This window comes from Lontra canadensis, unplaced genomic scaffold (genome assembly GCF_010015895.1).
Source record: "Lontra canadensis isolate GAN:19392208 unplaced genomic scaffold, GSC_riverotter_1.0 scaffold2, whole genome shotgun sequence".
NCBI lineage: Eukaryota > Metazoa > Chordata > Mammalia > Carnivora > Mustelidae > Lontra > Lontra canadensis.
In genome coordinates, this window is record NW_022630996.1 from 34458098 (window position 1) to 34480329 (window position 22232).

Here is a 22232-nt window from a genome sequence, read left to right on the forward strand (position 1 = left end):
CTGCTTCTCCCTCTTCCTCTGCTTGCTGCTCTCCCTACTTATGCTCTCTCTCTGCAAAATAAATCAATAAAATCTTCAACAACAAAAAGAATTCACTTCCCTTTGTCAACCTGTATATATCCATTGAATAGGGAGTTAATATTTTCCTAAAGAAAAAAAACAATCTGATACCTGGTTAGGCCAGCTTTGGTAATTAAAGTATAATAACAAATAGAGTCATAAAATAAATGAGTGAAATCTGTAGCTCCAAGATTTTTATGAACATATACTTTAAGCATATGGTAATGACAAAAGTGTATTGAAATTAACTCATTTCCAATTTCCCTTTCTGAATCTGGTGGATTAACAAGTTGTTTCCAAGAGAAAGAAAAATGGGTATAATTATTTGATGTCTTGGTATAGGCTTCTTTTGTGATTACCCTGTGATAATGATAAGTGAAGGACTCTAACAACTTAGCAGCTAAAAGTGATATAATAGTTTTATTTAAAAATAAAAATGCCAGGAATAATATCTAACTATTTAAACTCATGATGAAAAAGTTTAGATATAAACTTAAAAATGCATGAGGGGTTTCACAGCTTACAAAAATTATTTTGGAGCTGTAAGAACAAAAATTTTTGAAGATTACTATTTTAGGCCCTAAGACCCACCTGTAGCTAAATGAAAAGGATTATGATTTCTCCTTTCAGGTCAGAAGATGATATCCTCTTCCTTCTCCTTCTTTCTCTTTTCTTCCTCTTTTCCCTTCCCTTTTCCTTTCCTCTCCTTCCCCTCTTTTTTCTTCCTTTCTCCTCCTCCCCCTTCTTCTTCCTCCTCTTCATTCTTCTTTATCATCATCAAGCAATTCTCATTTACTGAGGCCTTACTATGTGCCAGGCACCGAACTAAGCAGTCTGCATGCGTTATCTCTTTTAGTCCTCACAGCACCATAAGGTAAAAATTACTATCCCTATTTTATGTTCAAAGGTACTAACATTCCCAGAGGTTAACTCACTTGCCCAAAATCATATAGGTAATAAGTGATAGAGCCACATTTGCACACAGGCTGTTCTGACTCCAGAGTCTAAGCTCTTGACTACTTCTACTTCGTTACACAATAGTGTCATGGGAATAGAGAGCATGTATTGGCTCACCTTGCTTTCTACATGCATATTTTCTCTGGGGACTAGCTGAATGGACAGTATTCAAGGGTTCAAGATCCTAGGTCCCGGGCAGCTCTTACATCCTTTCACAGGTGCTGTTTCACAGGGTGGCTCAGTTGGTTATGCATCTACCTTCAGTTCAGGTCATGATCCCTGAGATCAAGCCCTGAATTAGGCTCCCTGCTCAGTGGGGAGTTTTTTCTTCCTCTGCAAACCACCCCCACCAGCTTGTGTTCTCTCTCTCTCTTTCACTCCCTTTCAAATAAATAAATAAATATTTTATAAATAAAGGGGGGAAATGAATTCTTAGCAAAAGGGCAATATCTGAAGGTGCTCAGATGTCCCTACTCTCCTGAAAGTTCTGTCTTTCTTACTCCTTTCTGATTGTCCTCAATTAAAAACAAACCAACTTTAAAGAAGATAGGAATTTGAATCCTGGGTCTTAATTTGATTTTTCAGTTTGTTTTCAACTCTACTAACTGAGAGTAGGTTTTGATAGGAAACAGGTTAGAAAGATTATTAGGTCACTGGACAGTGGAGGGTAGGTCTGAGAGAAAAGAGAAAGAAAGATGCAGTAAAGGGGAGATGAGAGAAAGTAAAACTTCCTTACTTCACAATCTTAAATAGGGTCAAGTTTACATTTACATTTATAAATGTAAAGAAGTTTAAAAACAACACAGGTCATGCATACAACAGATATGTTGTTTCTGGCTACCAATAACCCCTCTAAGAAAATCACCTTTCCAAATTCATGGCTCCTTGGGAGGGCTGTCAGTCACAGTGCCTTGTGCTCCATCTCATCAACATGTGACCAAGATGGACCAATAAGAGTACTACATCTTCATGGACATAATGATTGGTCCAGGGTAGGCATTAGAGCCAAGTAAGGATAATCAGAATCTTTCAATGAGATCTCATATATGGAAGTCATGAGTCTTAAAGATGTAGGCCATCTTTTCTATTGGAAGAATACCCAATAATGAATGATAGCAATATATCATTGGGTAATCAAAGAATGAGAAAGAGAACTGAATCCAGCCATGACTTTTTGATAGTAAGCTAGTATCACTTGCAACAAAATAGACAAAATGGCATATTTTTGGAAAATTTCAAAATGTTGGGGTATCTGGGTGGCTCAGTCATTAAGTGTCTGCCTTGGATTCAGCTCATGATCCCAGGGTCCTGGGTCTGGGCCCTGCACCGGGCTCCCTGCTCAGTGGGAAGCCTGCTCCTCCCTCTCCCACTCCCCCTGTTCCCTTTCTTGCTGTGTCTCTGTCAAATAAATAAAATCTTAAAAAAAAAAATTTCAAAATGTTCATGACTACACATTTTATATCTACAGCTGAACTAAAGCAAGTTAAAAATAAAATAATGCCAAATTCTTACTTTCATTTCAAACTTTACTTCAATTGATTTAAACATATAATGGCCAATGAATATCAAGAATGACAAAATGTTCAGTTCCTTTGATGTAGTAATCATTCTCCTAGCAATATGTTTCAAGATTAAGAGCTAAGCATACCAAGGTATTTACAGAATTATTATTTTTATTTTTTTTTGTTTTTTTTCAGAAATATTATTTTTAATAATGAAAAATTGTGAACTCACTTATCACTTGAGAAACAACTGAATAAAATTATGGCATGTTAATATGGCATTATATTTTGAAACTCTAGCACTGATAATATGATTTTGTAAAATTAAAAAAGTAATCAAATAGAAATAAGAACTTACAAAAACACTTTTAAGTGAAAAAAGGTATTTCTAAAATAGTGTTACTGTTTTTTATATATATAATATATATTAGTATATAATAGTTAATAGTATAGTAATAATAGTATAATAAATACAATATTATGTTTTATCATATATAATAAATAGTATAATAGTATTACATAATACTATTAATATAAGGTTATAATAAGTTATTACACATAATACTATTACTATTACACATAATACTATTATTATAACCTTATAAAACCGTACATATGCATGAATTCATTATAAATATGCATACATACATAATGAAAACTGGAAGACATCATAAAAAATAAAGATAGTTGCTAATAGATAGTGGGATTATAAAAGCCAAAAGTTTCTTATAAAGTTAAAAAATACGTTTTTAATAAAAAATTACAATTGATTTTTTTCTATGATATTTCTATAAAATATCAATCTAAAAATGGTTTTTGTTAATAATAAGTCAAAATGAAACCATGTATCCAAACAGAGGCTTCTAAGGGAATTTTCTTGCAAAAACTGGAGAACCAATACGTAATTGGTAGGAGCAAAGTTCATGTCTCACATGAATCCGAGAAAAAAATACCAGATTATGCAGAACACGCTCTTCCTTCTTTAAATTTATTTTTATTAATTCCTAGACATCTTCACAAATATGGGTAGTTCATTGGAAGTGCCTCAAACTTTTCCCTTCCTGAAGCGTTACTCTATAAGCTGTACTTTCAGGTAAGAATGAATAGAACACTGTTGTGTTAACCAAGGAATGGCTTTCACAGACTCAAAATAAAAATGCTACAAGCATATAATAATTATAGGAGATTCCAGTTACATGTAAAAGAACAAATAACAGATTAAAATACTGAGTTTGGCAAGGGAGTTATCAGAAAAATGCCTGTGGTCTGGCCCATCATTAAATGACAGAAGGGTGTAAAAGATAAGGATTAGGTATAACGCTAAAATATCTGTGGGTAGATAACGAACAAGTTTATAGTTATCAGGGATGCTGCTTTTAGCTACCTCAAATTCTCAGTTTGAAGTCACATCCCCCCATCACTTCTGAACTTTGTCTCTGTGACAATTCAGTAGTCTTTTTGCTAATCTCATGGTACATCTCCTTACTGACCCAGACACCTATCCTGTAGTTCTACCAGACACTCTACTATCTATTATTACACACATAAAAGAGCACATGGATAGTTACACAAAAATCCTACAGAATCAGAAGCCAGAAGTGGAATTAAATAGGAACAAATAGGAAATGCCATAAAATTAATGGACTTTTATATCAACGGCTCTAACAATTATTAACTGAGTGACTTTGGGCAAATTACTTAGCTTCTCCACAGCTCTTCTCCGTTCTCTGTAAAATGAATTTTATCATTTTGTCGATAATATTTATTGTCATCATGCAATAGGAAATGCGCTGGGTACTAGTGATAAAAAAGTGACAGCATTCTAGGTAGCCTCAGGGAGCTCACAGTCTGGGGAAAGAGACACACTTATCAAGAGATAATGGTCACATGGTAAATGCGATAGGAGATGTCACGGACGTGGAAGCACAAAGAAAGCATCTAAGAATGGGGAAGTTTGGAAATAGGGGCTCAGCATTTGTCTTGAGGGGATTCAAAAAGATCACTGTACAAAAATACCTAGCACACTCCACATGTGTAATGGGGGCTCTGCTTGTTGCTAAGCCGCTTTAGTTTCCTTCTTGAGTGATTTTAGTTACAAACTCTTGCAACAGAATTGAGCATTGTACACTGGGCAACATCAAAGTTGTGAAACATAAATCCCTTCAGGGAGATAAAAATCCTGCATTCTTCAAGAATGAGTGGTATATAAACTGTACCCAAGAAACTGTCCTAGTACTCTCTAAAGCCTGGAATTTAACAAATTTTCTTAATTAAAGCTAGCTTGCTGTTTCAAAGACTCCACCTAGTTGACAAACCATAGGGAGTCATGAAGAAAAATACACAAAGAAACTAAGAAGAGTAGAAAATATGAACTCAGCCAAGATTTTTCTCAAGAACTGTGGCCTTTCCCCTGACCATGCCCACACTTTTTTTTTTTTTTTAAACTTATTACTTTAGAGACAGAGAGAGAAAGAGAAAACACTTGCCCATGTGCGTGAGCGGGAGAAGGGGCAGAAGGAGAGGGAGACAAGCAGACTCCCTGCTGAGCCACAGATCAGGACCTGAGTTGAGATCAAAAGTCAGATGCTTAACTGAATGAGCCACCCAAGCACCCCTCCCCTGACCACTTTTATAATTATTTAAAAACTGTTACACATGTTCTTGGAACTGCTTTTCAAGATAAGAAGTACAAAATCTTTGGAGTGTGAAAACACGTAGAAAGAATGAATGAATGAATGAGTGAATGAAACGGGTTTCTAGTGTACAGTGTTTGAAATACTTAGTTGCCATTCCCTCTTTCCCTTTCTCTTGTCATTCAAACAATCAATTATTCTGCTGATCCTAGATCTGGCCTCAGAATCTTAACACAATTAACCAGGAAGCCACTAGCAACAGAATGAAATTACTGTACCTACTGGAAGCGAAATGGGAGGGATCATATCGAGTATGAAAAGGGGTTGAGGCTGTCCTTAAGCATGGCACAGTGAAAAACAGGCATTAATAAAGGGGAGGTATGCGTGCATGCCTGGTGGTGTGGAGGCCATCTTCTTAGCTTCCTAGTGGCTGAACTGAAAGAGGCTCAGTTGGGCCTGGAGAAAGGCAGTGGATGGGTTTTGAATGAACATATAATCTGGGGGAAATGTGAGGAAAAGCTGGAAAAGGCCGAGGAAAGGAAAAGTCATGTCAAATTATTGTTTGCCTTTGCAAATTGCCCCAGACCACTTTTATATAACAGATCACATATGTAACCTCCCTTTCCTCTTCCACTTTTAGTGAGGCATGAACTGGCTGGGGTATAGAAGGGCCTGGGGCATCTCTTTGCCTATTGTGTCTTATAGTCATTTGTGTGCTTCTTATTTTTTCTTACTAAACTGCAAACTCCTCGAAGGTGAGTATGTCTTACTGCTCTTCACATCCTCTACAACACTGACTAGCCCAATTATTATTATGTAAATGGTGGACATCAAAATTTGCAGTTGAGCTAAGAATTCACACGCCTTTCTGCATATAATGGCAGCTGATTCAAACATACCGTGTCCTAGAAAACATTCCCATCATTTCAGGGTGCTGTCTCCTATCCGGCACTATACTAGGGAGTTCATCTCAGTGGCAGCATCCCTTTCAGCCATACTTTGTCAACAAATAAGAGCAACCACAGAGCTTTACAAGCATGTGAATGCTCCCCTCGCTAATGGGTTTCTCAATATCTTGGTGAAGTGAGTGCTTTTGGGTGTTCTCATGGAACACTGGAGGGGGTGGTGAGTGTGTAAGTAACACATGATAGAGTTTAACATTCCTATCTCCCTAGGCCCTTGGATTCCTTTAGCTACATCATGCCAGGAAAGCTCTGGTATCTTAGCTGTATTAAATGTAGGTCATGATTGAGTCCAAGTTTCAGTCAATCAATCAAATTGTGAGCGCCACCATTAGTTTTATGAACTAGCACATGAACTCTGGAATCTCTAGGAAGTACACTCATATTGAAGAATTTGTCCCAATCTAGTGTTGTATTTCATCCTTCTCAGTCTAACACTCTTAGAATATACAGCCATGCATGTTCCCAATTTCTGCTGATAAAGGTTACCAAAGGCTTGCCAGTATTTTGGTGTGTAAGCTATTTCTTCCTGCTTCATGGTGTATACCTGTCATCATGAAACATGCTGAGATTTAACCCTAGTTGTACGTCTACGAGATACAATATGCAATAGGAGATGGTTATGGTGGGTCCTGAGGAGAAGAAACATCCTCTCTTAAGGACTCTGCCCCAGCTGAGATTATCACAAAATTTTTAAGCAATAAGGCTAGTCTCCTGAGGGCAGGCTACTTTAATTAACTGAAGAACCTTAGAGTGACTTGTAGTTTAAGACTGTCAGTTTCATCTGGGTCTAAGCAGATGTCCCCTCTCCAACTTCAGGATCTCATTCTTTCCCGTGGAATACCCTAATTTTTAAGTGAAAAATGTGATGGGATTGTGAATTCAATTATTGCTATAATTTAGCAACTCTTCAAATTTTGTGCATGATTCTCATCAACATCATCCCTCTGTCTGCAAGAACTAAAAGATTCTTCTATAGCTATCATGGAAGCATTCTGGTCTTATGGTGTGACTGGAACTGAGAGTTCAAAGATGAACTTGTCATTTTTTTTTTCATCACTTTCTCTTGGTAAGAACTAAAGTGCATTCAGAAGAATCTGTCCCATGCCACTGTCTTGATGGGCATCTTAAGTGCCATAATGATCAAGTACAACAACACTTGAGCAATCCCTTGCTACAGTTGGTATGTCGTCACAATCAACCACAAGTGGTAGTTTAATTGTAATGCCCTTATCTTATTTCCCAGTGACAGGAGTTCAGCCAAAAGGCATGACCAAAACAATTCCTAAATTCTTTATATGTTTATCTCCTGGGACCACTACTGATGCCAATTCTATGTAACAGGGTCCAATCAAGAGAGAAATCAAACAATATTTTGAACATGGAAGGTTAAATATAAAGAATTATTCCTTCTAACAGGGAATTGGAATAATAAAAAGATGGTTAGTAGGAACAAAGAGAATTCTAAAGAATATAGGAAAATCAGATATAGGGATCATCCAATTTCTCTTAGGCCTGAGATGGACCCTTTTTTAAAGAAGTCCAGTGATTATGGCTCATTTGAGTTCAGAGGGGTTTGCTCAAGGCTGCCTAATGGGTGTGAGGGGCGGCTGCTTCTGGAGGGTATTGTATTGGTGGTCTCCACTGTGAAGCCACTTGTGAAGCTGTTCATGAGGGTTGCCTGCAAAGTTGCCTGAGAGGGCTTGTGGAGAAGTTGCTCATGGGGATTGCTACCCAGCATGGGCTGCAGAAGCCTTGTGTGCTGGAAGAGCCCACCTAAAGAATACGACACTACACAGGTGGAGAGATCTCTTCTTCCTCTAGTGTCCCTCCAGTGCCCTCTACTGACAAAGCTTAGTTTCATGACAGCTAGAGAAGGAGAAATATTTACAGGGTTTATCTCTATTATCACAAACCAGGCAGTGAAGAGTATTTTTGGATTTTTGAGGCAATAACTTGATAAATGGCTCAATAACCCATTTCCTTTAACTGGAAAAACCTTACAATGAGGACTGGATTTTACTAGGGGCTCTGGAAGGCATTAGAAATGGCCCTTTCGCAGAAGACATGGACAGACATTTCTGCAAAGAAGACATCCAGATGGCCAACAGACACATGAAAAAGTGCTCCATATCACTCGGCATCAGGGAAATACAAATCAAAACCACAATGAGATACCACCTCACACCAGTCAGAATGGCTAAAATTAACAAGTCCGGAAATGACAGATGCTGGCGAGGATGCGGAGAAAGGGGAACCCTCCTACACTGTTGGTGGAAATGCAAGCTGGTGCAACCACTCTGGAAAACAGCATGGAGGTTCCTCAAAATGTTGAAAATAGAACTACCCTATGACCCAGCAATTGCACTGCTGGGTATTTACCCTAAAGATACAAACGCAGTGATCCGAAGGGGCACGTGCACCCGAATGTTTATAGCAGCAATGTCTACAATAGCCAAACTATGGAAAGAACCTAGATGTCCATCAACAGACGAATGGATAAAGAAGATGTGGTATATATACACAATGGAATACTATGCAGCCATCAAAAGAAATGAAATCTTGCCATTTGAGACGACGTGGATGGAACTAGAGGGTATCATGCTTAGCGAAATGAGTCAAGCGGAGAAAGACAACTATCATATGATCTCCCTGATATGAGGGAGAGGAGATGCAACATGGGGGGTTAATGGGGTAGGAGAAGAGTAAATGAAGCAAGATGGGATTGGGAGGGAGACAAACCATAAGTGACTCTTAATCTCACAAAACAAACTGAGGGTTGCTGGAGGGAGGGGGGTTGGGAGGGGTGGGGTTATGGACATTGGGTAGGGTATGTGCTATGGTGAGTGCTGTGAAGTGTGTAAACCTGGAGATTCACAGACCTGTACCCCTGGGGGAAAAAAAATATATGTTTATAAAAAAATAAAATTAAAAAAAAAATAAAATAAAATAAACATACAGTACAAAAAAAAAAAAGAAAAGAAATGGTCCTTTCGAGAAACCAATAAAAACCATGGACTCTCTCTCTGGATAAATGCACACATGAACATAGTGCACAGTTCTGTAGATGACTCAAGGTACATCTCTGAACTCAGATTAAGAGATAAGGCCATGGGTAAGGCCTAAGGACTATTCTCCAGGTTTAATTTAGTGATTATTCTTGACTACTGCGGAATAGCAAATGTAGTATTCCCAAATTCAACTATATTTGCTTTTAGCAACAAATGTAAACATTTATAAACATTTGAGAAATAGAGCCAATAGTGTTGAGGATGGTTCTAATTTGGGGGGAAGGAAATTGGTGAAAGACCTCTGCGGCGGGGGAGAGAGGAAAGGCAAGCAGTTGTGAAACAATCACAAGACTATGACTGGGATTTGGACTTGGATTGTTGTATATTGAGAGAACGGGGTGTCTACTATGACCTGTTATGCTTTGGTAAGGGTCATTATGGTGGTGGTATCATATGGCTTCCACTATGAGACTGATGGTCCTTACCTCCTGGTATTCATGCTTGTACGTACTCTCCTCCCACGCTGACTTAGGGCTGGTTTCTGTGACCAACAGAGCACCATGGAGGTGATAAGGTGTGACTTCCGAGATGAAAGGCATTCCTGCTTCTGCCTTTGTCTCTTGGACCTCTCATTCTGGGGGAATCTCGCTGTTGTGAGGACACTGGAGCAGTGCGGTGAAGAAACCTACATGGGGAGGAAGTGAGATTTCACACTAATAACCAGTCCAGCTTGTGAGCCTTACAAGTGAGCCACTTTGGAAGAAGTATCTCCAGTCATCCCAACAGGGCCTTCAGAAAATTGAATCTGAATTCCTGCAGCTGAAATCCTGCCTACAATTTCATGAGAGACTCAAACCAACACCACTAGCTAACCAGTTCCCCAAATTCTGACCCACGGTTTTGGGTGTATATTGCTTTGCAGCAATAGACAATCCATAAATTTAAGTCAAAATTCTCTAAAGGGTGAAAAGTATAAGGGATTTGCCCTTCCCCGCTTCTCTCGTCACCTAAAGAAGTCAGTGAGGTATTATTTAGCTACGATTTCCTCCAAGGACTGTCATAAGTAAGTCACTCGATTGAATTATCAGGGAGAGACTTCAGTCTTAGCCAAATGGTCACTCTAAGTATCGACTAGATTCATAGTTTCTGAAAAGCAGAAATCCAACGGTTAAACCAGCTTATGAAGATTTCTACTAATGCACAAATTAATAGAAATACAGATGTATCCTTATGAAGACTATTCTAAGGAACTTATGTTTCTAAATGCTTATTGCAGTCACCATAATTGATGAGGGTTACACAAACTACTGTGTCCAAAGGTGAGTCAGTATTCTGGGTGATCTGGAAACTATTCTTAAGGATGACTGAAGGATCTGGGCCTTTTTAGTCTGGAGAAGTCAGAGTATTTATTCATTTGAAGGGCTGGCATGTGGTATAAGAGTAAACATATTTTAGATTCGTCAAGAGGAGAAAAGTTGTCTAATGGCAAATAATAGGAAGGCAGATTTTAATTCGCTTATAATAACCATGGCTGTTGAACATCAGGTCATGCTGTAGTGAAAACAACAGTGTTTCTTCTCCTTGGAAGGGTTCAAGCCAAAGTTGGCTGACTGCCCTTCAGAGATATGGTGATTCTGGCAGTAGCCGGAATACTGATCTAGATAACTTCTAAGATGTTCCTGAAAGCCTTTTCCTCCTGAATGTGTCTTGGTAGGTATGAATATCTTTAAATAAGAAAGTTCAGTGTAGTGGGAAGAGTCTGCATTATACAGGAGTCAGAACTAGCTATGTGATTTTGGGCAAGACATTTTGCATTTCTGCACTTCACTGTCCTCACTACCTCTCAGGGCTGTTCTGAGAACTCATTAGATGACACATCCCTCAAATCACCCATTTGGCGTTTAATGCATGTGTGCTTTTCTTCCTTCCATTTCCACAATATGGTTTATAATCAAACATCTGGGACCCATTAAGATTTTGAAAGTGTAGTGTTGAAACGAGCTAATTTGCCTAGGCTTTAAGTGTAGGATTTCATTGTTTTTAAACAATGAACTTGATTAACATTTGATTAGATACTTTGTGGCACAGCGTCCTAAAAAAAAAAAAAAAAAAAAAGACAAGTTTGGTGTAAGTAGAAATAGAAGGAATCAGAAACCAGATGGCCAACATCATCTTTGAAATTTGCAACTGCAAGATCATCACTTGACTGAAGTCTTTCCTCTCAAGATTATTAAAAAAAAAAAAATCAAAACACCACAAACTATATTATTCAACATCAAAAAGTATTTTACCTTCCTGGAAGATAGTCCAAATTTCAGTTAAGAGAAGTTCAGTAACAAGCACTTTATTTTCTTTAGATTTTCAGGAGAAACTGGAATCTCACAGTATGAGTCAATATATGCTTATCTAGCTATCTTCTTTCCCACCCCAAAGATGAAAAGAATTGGAAAATGTCCCACAAATACTGTAAATCAACTCATGATTTACAAATAATTCTCTTTTAGATGTATTTCACTTTCTTAACCCCATGGGCAGAAGTCACCCTGAACTACTGAATTATCTACTAGGATTATGTGTGCTGAATAGTTAATATTGTTCAAGTAGAGTTAGTCTTTTTTTTTTTTTTTAAAGATTTTATTTATTTATTTGACAGAGAGAGAGAGAGATCACAAGTAGACAGAGAGGCAGGAAGAGGGAGAGGCGGAAGCAGGCTCCCCGCTCAGCAGAGAGCCTGATGTGGTGCTCCATCCCAGGACCCTGAGACCATGACCTGAGCCGAAGGCAGAGGCTTAACCCCCTGAGCCACCCAGGCACCCCTTAAGTATATTTAGTCTTAACCACCATAAATACTTTACTATCTATTAGCATCACACCCTAAGTATTCTCATTGGAGGCTCTTTTTTAGCAATAAATGGTAACTGAGATGTACAATTGTTCTTTCCCATTTCCATTTATCTGTAACTTGTACAATGATCTAAATAGGCAGTTCAATGCTCATAGCAGTCTTTAAGTAACTGCAATCCTGCATCTCCTCAATGCTAACAAATTTTTTCTACCCCAAATTCCAAGGTAAACACTATCCACATTTTGGGGACCATCCTTTCATACATTGTTCTATACACATGTATACTTAACAAAAATGGGATCACATTCCAGGATCATGTGTTATGGTCAAATTCAACAGCATCAAAAGCATTTCTAAAGCACTTAGGTGACTGTGAAATTTAAAAAAATCATTTTTGTCTATATCATTTTTATAACCATATATTTCAATCTCTTGAATGTTCATTACATTTTTAAATGTTTTTGTCCATACTAGTGAACCTCTGCTTTAAATAGTGAAGAGCACAGTGAAATGCACATTCTGCCTTAATGTTAATAATTACTAATGTATATATCACCAAAAATGTACATTTCACAGTGCCAACTGAGATGACCACATTACTCAGTCTAAGTCACAAGCGTAAGTGACAAGAGTTGCAGAATTAGGTGGTGGTGGTTGCAGAAACTTCCTGGCTCAAACAGGAAATGGACACAAAAGAAGTCTTAGGGCAGACGGCTTACATGGACTTACATGGTCGCACAATGATGCCATAAAGGATCTAGCCTCTTTAAATTGTTCTGCTCTGTCATCCTTGGAATGCAGGCCTCTGTTCCGTTTGTTGCTTCATGACCGAACTATGGCTGCTGCACCACTGGCATCATATTCCTCAAGCAAAAACAAAAAACAAAACAAAAAAAAAAAACAGGTTTAGGACATGTTCTGGCCCACAGAACATGTCCATCTAAAAGCTTTCTTGAAAGGGCCAGTGGCAACTTCAACTTTTGTCTAATTGGCTGGAGCTGCGTCAAATGGACTACCCCTAGATATACAGGAGTCTAGAAAAGGTATTTTTAGCTAGAATTAAGTTAAAGTTCCATTAGGTTGACTAAATACTAGGTAGAAAGAGACCAGGGTCTGCTACAGAAAACCTGAGTCATAGTAAGCTATCCTCAATACATCATAAAAAATAAAGGGGGCCTCACTCTTATTTCTGAAGAGCATTTAGAAGGTATGGCTCAAATACGGTGGATGTCCTACCACAAAGAAGGTGGTGAAGGAAGTGAGCGTGTAAGGGATCCTGCTGCATTAGCTATAGAGGAAGTTTCATCCTTGGTCACTAAATGGTACCTAACCTTCATTAACCCTTCTGAAGGCGAGAGGGAAAAAGACTAGCTCTCTTTATTATCTGCTTGTCTTGTCCTGTAAGTGGAAGTGTAAAATGCACGTCCAACTTTAACTTGCTGTACTGATCCCCAAACCCGTGAAGAAAATGGTGAATAAGTCAGTTTTGGGCAGTGGACAAAACCTTTGCGTTCTATGCCCAAGCCGTGAAACAGAAAAATAACACTCCCATCTTTCTTCATCTCCCACTGAACGAAACACACAGTAGGGGCTCAGTAAACACTTGCCAACTTCTGTGAAGACTAAGAAGAAAGAGATGGAAATTAACATCTGAGATACTGTCATATGCCTGAACTGTACCAGATGGCTTACATACGTGGCTCATGTGCTCATCAACACGCAGTTAGATAGCTATTACCGTTTGGAGAACTAAACCAAGGCTCAGAAAGGATAGCCAGGGTCACACGGAAAGTAAAGGCAGGCTTCAGGCTTCACTGAAAGCCTTTGCTCCCTACGCAGAGTACCCCAGGGCCTCTCCTCCACCAAAGGTCCTGGTACCGTGCTTTGCAGACAGTCGACACGACATTTGGAGCGGAAGTTTGATTCGGCATCTTGAAGGACACTAACTTCTGCAGAGAAACTCTTAGGGTGGAGAACACTTCTCCAGTCTTCAGGGTGTGGTCAAAACAGGACTTGCTAGCGCCAGCTCAGCTCGTGGTGAGGCCTGAGCACGGCCGGGGGACGGGACCAAGCGAGCGGTCAGGCCAGGTGGGCTCCAGCACAGCCCAGCGGCTTCGGGGCGACCCGGAGCTCAGCCCTCTCTTCCCCGGGCGGTCAGGGGGCGGCGGGGGGCTCCGACTACAGAGCCAAAGCCGGGCGCCGGGGCGGGCCGCGCGTGACGCACTTCCGTCCTGCGCCTTCCGGCTTAAAGGGGCCCCGGACTTTCCTCGTAACAACAACAGAACCAGCGCGCTCGCGCCGGGACCCTGGGCTTCTAGTCCCCGCCCTCCTGCCACCTGCCGCCGCCTTGGCCGCGCCCGGCCCTGCGCCGCGCTGCCGTGTCAGGCCCGAGGGGTCAGGCGGAGAGCGGACCGCGCCCTTTGGCCAACTTATCCCGCGGCCACCGCGCCGCCTCGCGAGACCCGGGGCCGGGCTGTGGCCGCCGCGGAGCAGCAGGAAGGGAGCGGCCGCCGCGGAGGACGCCCGGTGGGACTGTGCGGACGGCGGCCCTGTCTGGGCGCGGAGGGCGGCGGTGGCGGGCCCCGCGGCCTTCTTTCAGGTACCCCCTGCCCCGGCGGGTCGCCCTGAGCGGCTCGGCCCCTTCTCTGGTCCGCTTGGCAGGGCCGTCGCGTAGGGGCCTTATTGCGTTTCAGCTTGGGGGTCGCGGCGGGGGCGGGGCAGTGACTCCTTCCCTTATCATTGCTTTCTCTCTCTTCCTCCCGGCGTCTCTCCGCAGTCCGGAGCCCGGCGGAGCCCGGACCTGGCGGGGAAAGCTACACCCACGGCCGGGTCCCCGGACCCCGCCGCCGCCACTGTCTATCATCCTTGGTACCGGCAATGGCCTTTGTATCGCCCGATGCACTTGTGACTGACTTGGACACGGAATATTAAGAACCTACTTGCTGCCGTCCCTGTGCCAGTCGCGCCGGCAGTTACCACCTCGGCTCATTTGGGCTGCTCCTCTTGACTGTTCAACTCGGGGGCACCATGGACCAAAATGGGATGGAGATTCCTGTGACCCTCATCATTAAAGCACCAAATCAGAAATACAGTGACCAGACTATTAGCTGCTTCTTGAACTGGACCGTGGGGAAACTAAAAACGCATCTATCTAACGTGTACCCTAGCAAACCAGTAAGTGTCTTAAAAGCTGGGCACAGCTGCTCTGGCCAGCAACTTTTCGTGCCATGCACTCCCGTCTCTCTGTTCATCCCCTCCCCTCTTGAATCAAATAGGTCTCTTGCTAGACTGCGAGGTATTTTGAGTTCCGAGGTGTGTGTGTGTGTGTGTGTGTGTGTGTGTGTGTGTTGAGTGTCTCAGCCATCATTAATATCTTCCTCATGAGGTTCAGTTAATTAGTAAGTGTACTGTGTACAAAAATAGCAAGGGACATAATAACTGACAGGCATAAAAAAGGATCATTTTCATTGGACTTAAGTCATTGGCCTAGTATGGGAGACAGATGGATCCTTAAAAAAAAAAAAAGGTAAACACTGCAACCTATATTAAAGCTTTTATTGCTTTAGTTAGACGTTGAGACTTTTAGAAGAACTACAAAAATAAGGCAGTTACTGCAAAAGCAGGAGGTTTAGAAAAACAACTCTTAGTTGGTCTTGTCAGTATTTTTGATACAAATATTTTTAATAGAGGAAATAAAAACCCCGAGTTATTTAAGTGCTTGGAACAAACTAGCTGGAACTGTCATTTTTTCCAGATCCTTTGTTTTAAAGTTAAGATTTTCACAGGGGTAACAGACTTGTTTTAAAATTTTCTGGTTTACAGAAGATTTCCTATTGTATATGATTCATTCTACACATTTTCAAAGTAGAAAAATAGTTTTTCAGAATAGTCAGAATTGAAAGTCAGATACTTCCATAGTGCTGTTTATAACATAGCTGGAATACCATTCCTAAATATATAAGTATATACCAGAGCATATATCTAAGTGTGTGTTTGTGTGTCTCTGTCTCTATATATGTATCTATATATAAAAGTGTGTATATATATATATACATTTAGATATATGCTCAAGTATGTGCTTACGTGAGATCTTTATATTGTATGATTAAACCAAAAGGGACTTGGTTTGCACTATGGTAGACCAAGAGTTACTACTTTTCTAAAACTTTTTCTTTTTCAAAAAGTATCTAATAGTGGTGTGAAACCCATTTGCCTTACCTGCACCCTAGAAGTCAGTTTTTGGCAGGAGTTCTGCCCTCCTAGTACTAATCTTTAGTAGCTGTATGGATCATTTGGTTGCTGGGAGGACAGATCAGTTGCAAACTTTTCTACACCGTCTCCTTAACCCACTTACAACTCGTACACACACTTCCAGGTTTAACTGTGGCAAACTTGGCTTTTCTCTTCTCTTCCAGCAAGTCATCTCCAAGTGAATTGTATTTTTTTAAAAAGATTTTATTTATTTATTGGACAGAGAGAGTGCGTGCATGCACAAATGGGGGGTGCTGCAGAGGGAGAGGGAGAAGCAGACTCCCTGCTGAGCAGGGAGCCCAATGAAGGGCTCAATCCCAGGACCCTGGGACCATGACCTGAGCTGAAGGCAGATGCTTAACCCACTGAGCTACTCAGGCACCCCTCCAGGTGAACTGTAATACTAAAATTTATTTCTAGTTAATGAGAGTAGGTGGAACTGGGGGTGAGGACCATGTGTTTGTTGTCTTAGAACTTCACTGAAAACTTCTCGTGGTTATTAGATTTGACAGGCTTACATTCTAATTTACTTACCACATGAAAACTGATTTGAAGTTTTTAAATTGTTGAACACACCAACTATTTCGTGATACCCCACAGGTAGTCTTCAGTATAGGAACTGGAGTATTAGAAGTTAACTTTATAAGATGGTTATTTAGAACAGAACATTTTGTAATATAAGCAATATTAATATATTATAAAGGAAGTTTGGGTTCTTATGAGCACCCACAAAGACCGCTTGACACTAATTCTGTGTTTAGGCATCTTAAGTGCTATGTGGTGTTTAACAGATTATTTCTTAGGGCTGATTCTTCGCACATCTGCCTGGGGGAGGTGGATGATTTAGAAGCAGAGTATGGTTCCAGTGCCTTGTAGAAGTAAGTGTTCTCCAGTAAGGAGTAGGAAAGTTGATGGCTCAGGTCAGTAGCGCTCTAATTGGGTCTGATGGGCCAAGGGTGGGTGGAAGGTCTTTGTCTCTGTGGGCAGTGGTTTCTAGGAAAGTAAATAGGAGCTGCTAGAGGGAAAAGAATGGAGATTTGAAGTTGTCCTTTTAGGATCTCTAAAATAGGTCACATGTCTACTCCTGTTAGCAGAACTCTGGCTAAACTCTGAGCTAACAGAGTTAGCTCTTAGCTAACAGAGTTAGCTCTTAGCTAACCAGCTAAACAGTTAACAGAACTGGCTAAACAAGAGCATATTTAGTCTTAAGATTTTAGTCTTATTGTCAGATACTGATTTGACTTAATCACAATCTCCACATGAATATTTGAAATTCAATTTTCCATCTGTCAGTAAACCCACAGCAAATAAACCCTTTCCCACCAAAGCATATTTTCTTGGGCTTCATTTATTTATTTAATTGGGATTTTATTGACCTGGCATTTGGGTGTCTACATGTTAAGCATGAAGGTGATGATGATTCCTTTGCTGTTATGAAGCTCAGATCTAGTGGGGATACAGATATGTAGTAAAAAGCTCTAGTATTATGTGACTTGTGTTACATGAGAGGGATGCTGTAGGAGCATAGGGAGAGAATGGTCAACTCTGAAGGGGAGGTAAGGGAATGTGTAGCTGATTTAAGAAAAGGTTCACAGTGACATTTTTCTTTATTTCTTTCTTTTTTTTTTTTTTTTTTTTTAAGATTTTGTTATTTGAAAGAGAGAGAATGAGAAAGAGAGCATGAGAAGGGGGAGAATCAGAGGGAGAAGTAGACTCCCTGCTGAGCAAGGAGCATGATCCTGTGGGGTCAGAGATCATGACCTGAGCTGAAGGCATTCACTAAACCAACTGAGCCACCCAGGTGCTCTTGGGGACATTTTTCTTAAAGAGTTTATAACAGTTTTAAGCAGACAAGTAGCTGCTTTTTTTTCTTTTTTAAACCTTTTATTTCAAATATAATGTTGCTCTGATGATTCTCACTGTAATTCTGTACTATGTAAAAAGATTACAGATCCATGATGGGCTCCAGAGGGGAAGGTGTTTTCTAGTTAGGAAATAGGGCAGTTGCCATATTTACGTAAAACTTTATAGTGCCATCACTAAAAACCTGGAATTGAACTCTTTGGGAATTTTCTTTAACTTTGAATGTTATTGATAATTGGTTTAGGATTTGGTGTAGGAATTGAAAAGTGCATCAGTTCATGTTGATATTGTACATAGATAATTGTGAATTATGTTGTGATATGACATTTGTCATCACTTCATGACTTTAGATTTTCAGATCCTGAAATTGGCCTGTAATGTGAAATAATTATTCTGTAAATTTGGGTAATTGCTCCTGGGGCATGAAGATATCTGTCAGGAAGGCGACTTTTACTTGAGTAGTTTGCGACTTTAATCCAGTTTAAGTTTATTTGCTAGAGATGTAAATATGAAAATAGCTGAACTTAATGTTATTCAGTAGAATGGACTGTCTTAGAGAAAACTTAAAAAAGTAGGGATCTCTAAGTCTTATTAGGCCTCTTTCTCATTATTGCTTCTTTTTCTCATACACAAACAATAACTAAGATGGACCCGACTCACCCTGAATTCAGTTTTGAGGATAAACTGTGGCTTTTCTTAGCTTCTCACTTTTCAGTCTTGAGGTCAAAATGCCTGTTAAGCGTGTCCCTCGGTTCTGGGTAGATTTCCTTTGTCTAGGTGCTTTATACTCTTAAAACTAAAGCAGTCAATACCATTTCCTCTTCTAGCTCTCCTGCTCAGCTAGGGAGGTTTGTTTTGGTTTTTCAAATTGCTCCACTGCTCTGAGATTATGTTAGAATTAAAGACATAGGAATAGAACCAGTTGTATGGGTTCGGTTCTGAGAATATAACATTCCATAACCAAATTGCCTGCAGTTCACATGGAAGTCTTAATTTCATTAGCAGTGGAAATAGCTTGAATAATATAATTTGAGGTTTATATCGGCCTCATTTTTGTAATTCCCTATTACCTTACTCAGGCATATCACTTAAAAAACTTACTTAACTGTCTCAGAACTGTTGACTTAAAGGGGCTTATAATCCATACTTTTAAATAATTTTTGTTTTATAAGACTTGTCTTTACAATTTTAGTGCATATGTTTAAGAGGGTTTCATGTCGCATAGCAATATAGTTCATATTTTTAAAACTCTGAACAAAGGACATTATTACATTGTGAAGATTGATGAAAAGTTAAAAGTTTTGAATGAGTGCGGACTAAATCTGTTTTATTTTTTATATTTTAAAAGATTTTATTTATTTATTTGACAGAGAGAGAGACAGCAAGAGAGGGAACACAAGCAGGATGAGTGGGAGAGGGAGAAACAGGCTTCGGCTGAGCAGGGAACCTGGGATCATGACCTGAGCTGAAGGCAGATGTTTAGCAACTGAGCCACCTGGGTGCCCCTTATTTTTTATTTTTAAATTTTTTTGAGATTTTATTTTTCAGAAAAAGAGAGGGAGGAAGGGTGGGAGGGAGAGAAGGAGCGCACAAGCAGGGGGATCTAGAGGCAGAGGGAGAAGCAGCAGGATCCCTGCTGAGCGAGGAGCCCTATGTGGGACTCATCCCAGGACCCTGGGTCATGACCTGAGCTGAAGGTAGGCACTTAACCAACTGAGCCACCGGACATCCCTAAATTTGTTTTATTTAACTCTTTTGTAGTCTTTTCCTAATGTATTTTTTCAGGAAATAACAGTACTATGTTTTGTTTAATCATGCATTTTTTAAGATATGGATTTTTCTAGAACTTTTAGTTAAGTTTCTCACCTCTACATAATAGATAGTGATTTCATAGTCTCAAATGCTTTTGTTTAACTGTCACAGTTGGTGCTCAGATTTTATTTTATTTTATTTTTTTTTTCTGGTGCTCAGATTTTAAACTTCCATTTACTAAGTGGTTGCCATGTATCTTAAGCATCTACTACGTATTTTATATGTTTTATCACATTTAATCCTCATAGACACCTTATGATATAAGTTTTATTTATTAGCTCTATTGTATAGATAATAGAACTCCTTATGTAGTAGAATTAGAATTTGAACCCAGGTTGGTCTGACTTTCAAGTCTCAGTGCTTAAACCATTAATTCACATTGTATATGATGGTTATATGTAATAAGATGAAGAAAGTCATTTAGGGACCTGGCCATCTTAGCTATATACTTACAGACTGCAAAGAAGTGAAGTATAAAAAGAGGTGTATGGTTAGATGGTTTGTCATTTAAAGGCTGTAGATGAATGGATAACATAGCCTTAATAGTGTTCTAATGCAGGTCATGTTAGTGTATGCTATTTCTGTTTATTTTGATAAATTTTAGGGAAGTTATGGGAATCTAGTATCTTAAGACCTCAAAAGCACATTGCTTTGCTTTATCTTTTCACATTCTTGCTTGTTTGTGTAAACCATAGCAGACATGGATTTTGGCGTTCTCTGTTGTATGTATACCTGATTTGCAAATGGCCTGTGAGTGGAAACAGCTAAGCAGGGATGTCCCTTTGGAATTCTAGAGAAAATTATTTTTTAAGTTCCTATATGCTGGTTTTGTTTATTGCTGTTCCAAGGAGATTAGGGGTAGAGGCAGTTTGGGTAAACCATGCTTCCATTTACAGTGCTTCTGAATTCTCTGGGGTTTTTAATTTGGGTGAATTTAGTGGGAATGAGAGGAAGATATGTTACAGTCCAAATTCATAGAATTCATTTCCCACAGAATCAATATGTTGTGTACCTTCTGGGAACCACCTCTTTACAGCTATTTGACGCTTGTGACTGAGCTATATGTAAGTACCGAAATACTAATAATTACCACTTTCAGTGGGTAAGGACTTGGGTTCTAGTTCTTTGAACTAACATGTAAGTTGAAGATTTTTTACTAAGGTATTTGACTATGTTGATTCAGATATACTAATAAAAACATGATTTTTTTAAGCCATCCATAATGAGAGACTGTATTTAGTTCCTCATATACAAAATTTAATCTTTTGATACCAACGAGGTGAATTTCTAGAAATACAAAACTGTTGTTGGTTTTGTAAACTCATCTATCAAATTCTTCTATTTTAAATGCATTAGGGATGCACAATGTTTTGTCTATTTTTGATATCTGATTAAATGTTAAAAAGTCAGATACTTTAGATAGTATATGTAAACTTTTTAGGAAGAAAAACAAATTCCCAGTTTATGACTTATTTTTGCGTATTATATTAAGCTGATGAGCTTTCCTCACCTTGGTTTTTAGCAATGTCTGTTAAGTGAGTGGCAGAATTTTTTGGGCCAGCTAGTTAAGCAGGTATTTATTTGGAGTGGCCTTGGTTCTGTCTCTGGGCTCCTCAGAGTACCATCAGGATGTTCCTAACTTGGTAATTTAGCTGCCTCTGCTGTACCATGTATTACCAGGTACCATGTATCGCTAGGCTTTATCTAGTGGTTGAGTAGTGGAAGTAGTGAGAGTAGCATTATCTGATAGGACTTGCTGACTATTGGATGTAGCGTGTGAGCAACAGGAAGAATGGTGGTGGTGTTAACATTGATGGTCAAGTGTTATGTATCTGTGTAACCAGTATCTTAACAGTAGACTTTTAATGGACAATTTAATTAGGACTTAGTTTTAGATTTACCAATCCTGAGTCTTCTGGATTTTTGTATCAAAAGGGTACCATGTGATTTTTTTTTTTAAAAAGCTACTGAGATTATGAAGTTTGTTATAGCATACATATAGTAACATTACTTAACCTAACTAATACAGAAATGGATTTCCAATCACGATAAACGATGCTGTTATTAGCTGGTCTGGATAAATAAAATTGTGTCACTTTTATAAGTGAAACTGAATCGAATTGAGATCTCAGAAATCTGTATTTTTCCCAGTACTCTAGTTTATGATCCAGAATGGCTAGTTGAAAGTTCAGGCAGTTGATTACTGCCTGAATCAGTTGATTACTGATTGTGTTGTTTGTTATCATGTCTAACTACTGGTTTTCCAGATATTTAAATTAACTAATGTATTGATATTTAAAGTGAAGAGGCAATTTTTTTAGTGACATAGAAAAATT

General features: G+C 39.4%; 1 protein-coding gene and 1 long non-coding RNA gene across 3 annotated transcripts in view; one reads left to right on the plus strand and one right to left on the minus strand.

The window, feature by feature from the left end:
* Positions 1 to 23: 23 nt before the first annotated feature.
* On the minus strand, positions 24 to 14101 carry LOC116875912. Of its 2 annotated transcripts, none has more exons than XR_004384287.1 (4): positions 13918 to 14101; positions 12700 to 12834; positions 9611 to 9810; positions 24 to 51 (listed from the first exon to the last, which is right to left on the minus strand). It is a non-coding gene; the product is annotated as an uncharacterized LOC116875912 (long non-coding RNA). The 2 variants fall into 2 exon arrangements; XR_004384286.1 differs by having other exon boundaries at positions 13849 to 14101.
* Positions 14102 to 14455: 354 nt separating this feature from the next.
* HERPUD2 (HERPUD family member 2) overlaps positions 14456 to 22232 on the plus strand; it is a 31036-nt gene continuing 23259 nt past the window's right edge. Inside the window, exons 1-2 of the mRNA XM_032871730.1 lie at positions 14456 to 14569; positions 14747 to 15144. Coding sequence (XP_032727621.1) covers positions 14998 to 15144 — 147 coding nt within the window. The 5' untranslated portion in view covers positions 14456 to 14569; positions 14747 to 14997. The remainder of the gene's footprint in view (positions 14570 to 14746; positions 15145 to 22232) is intronic.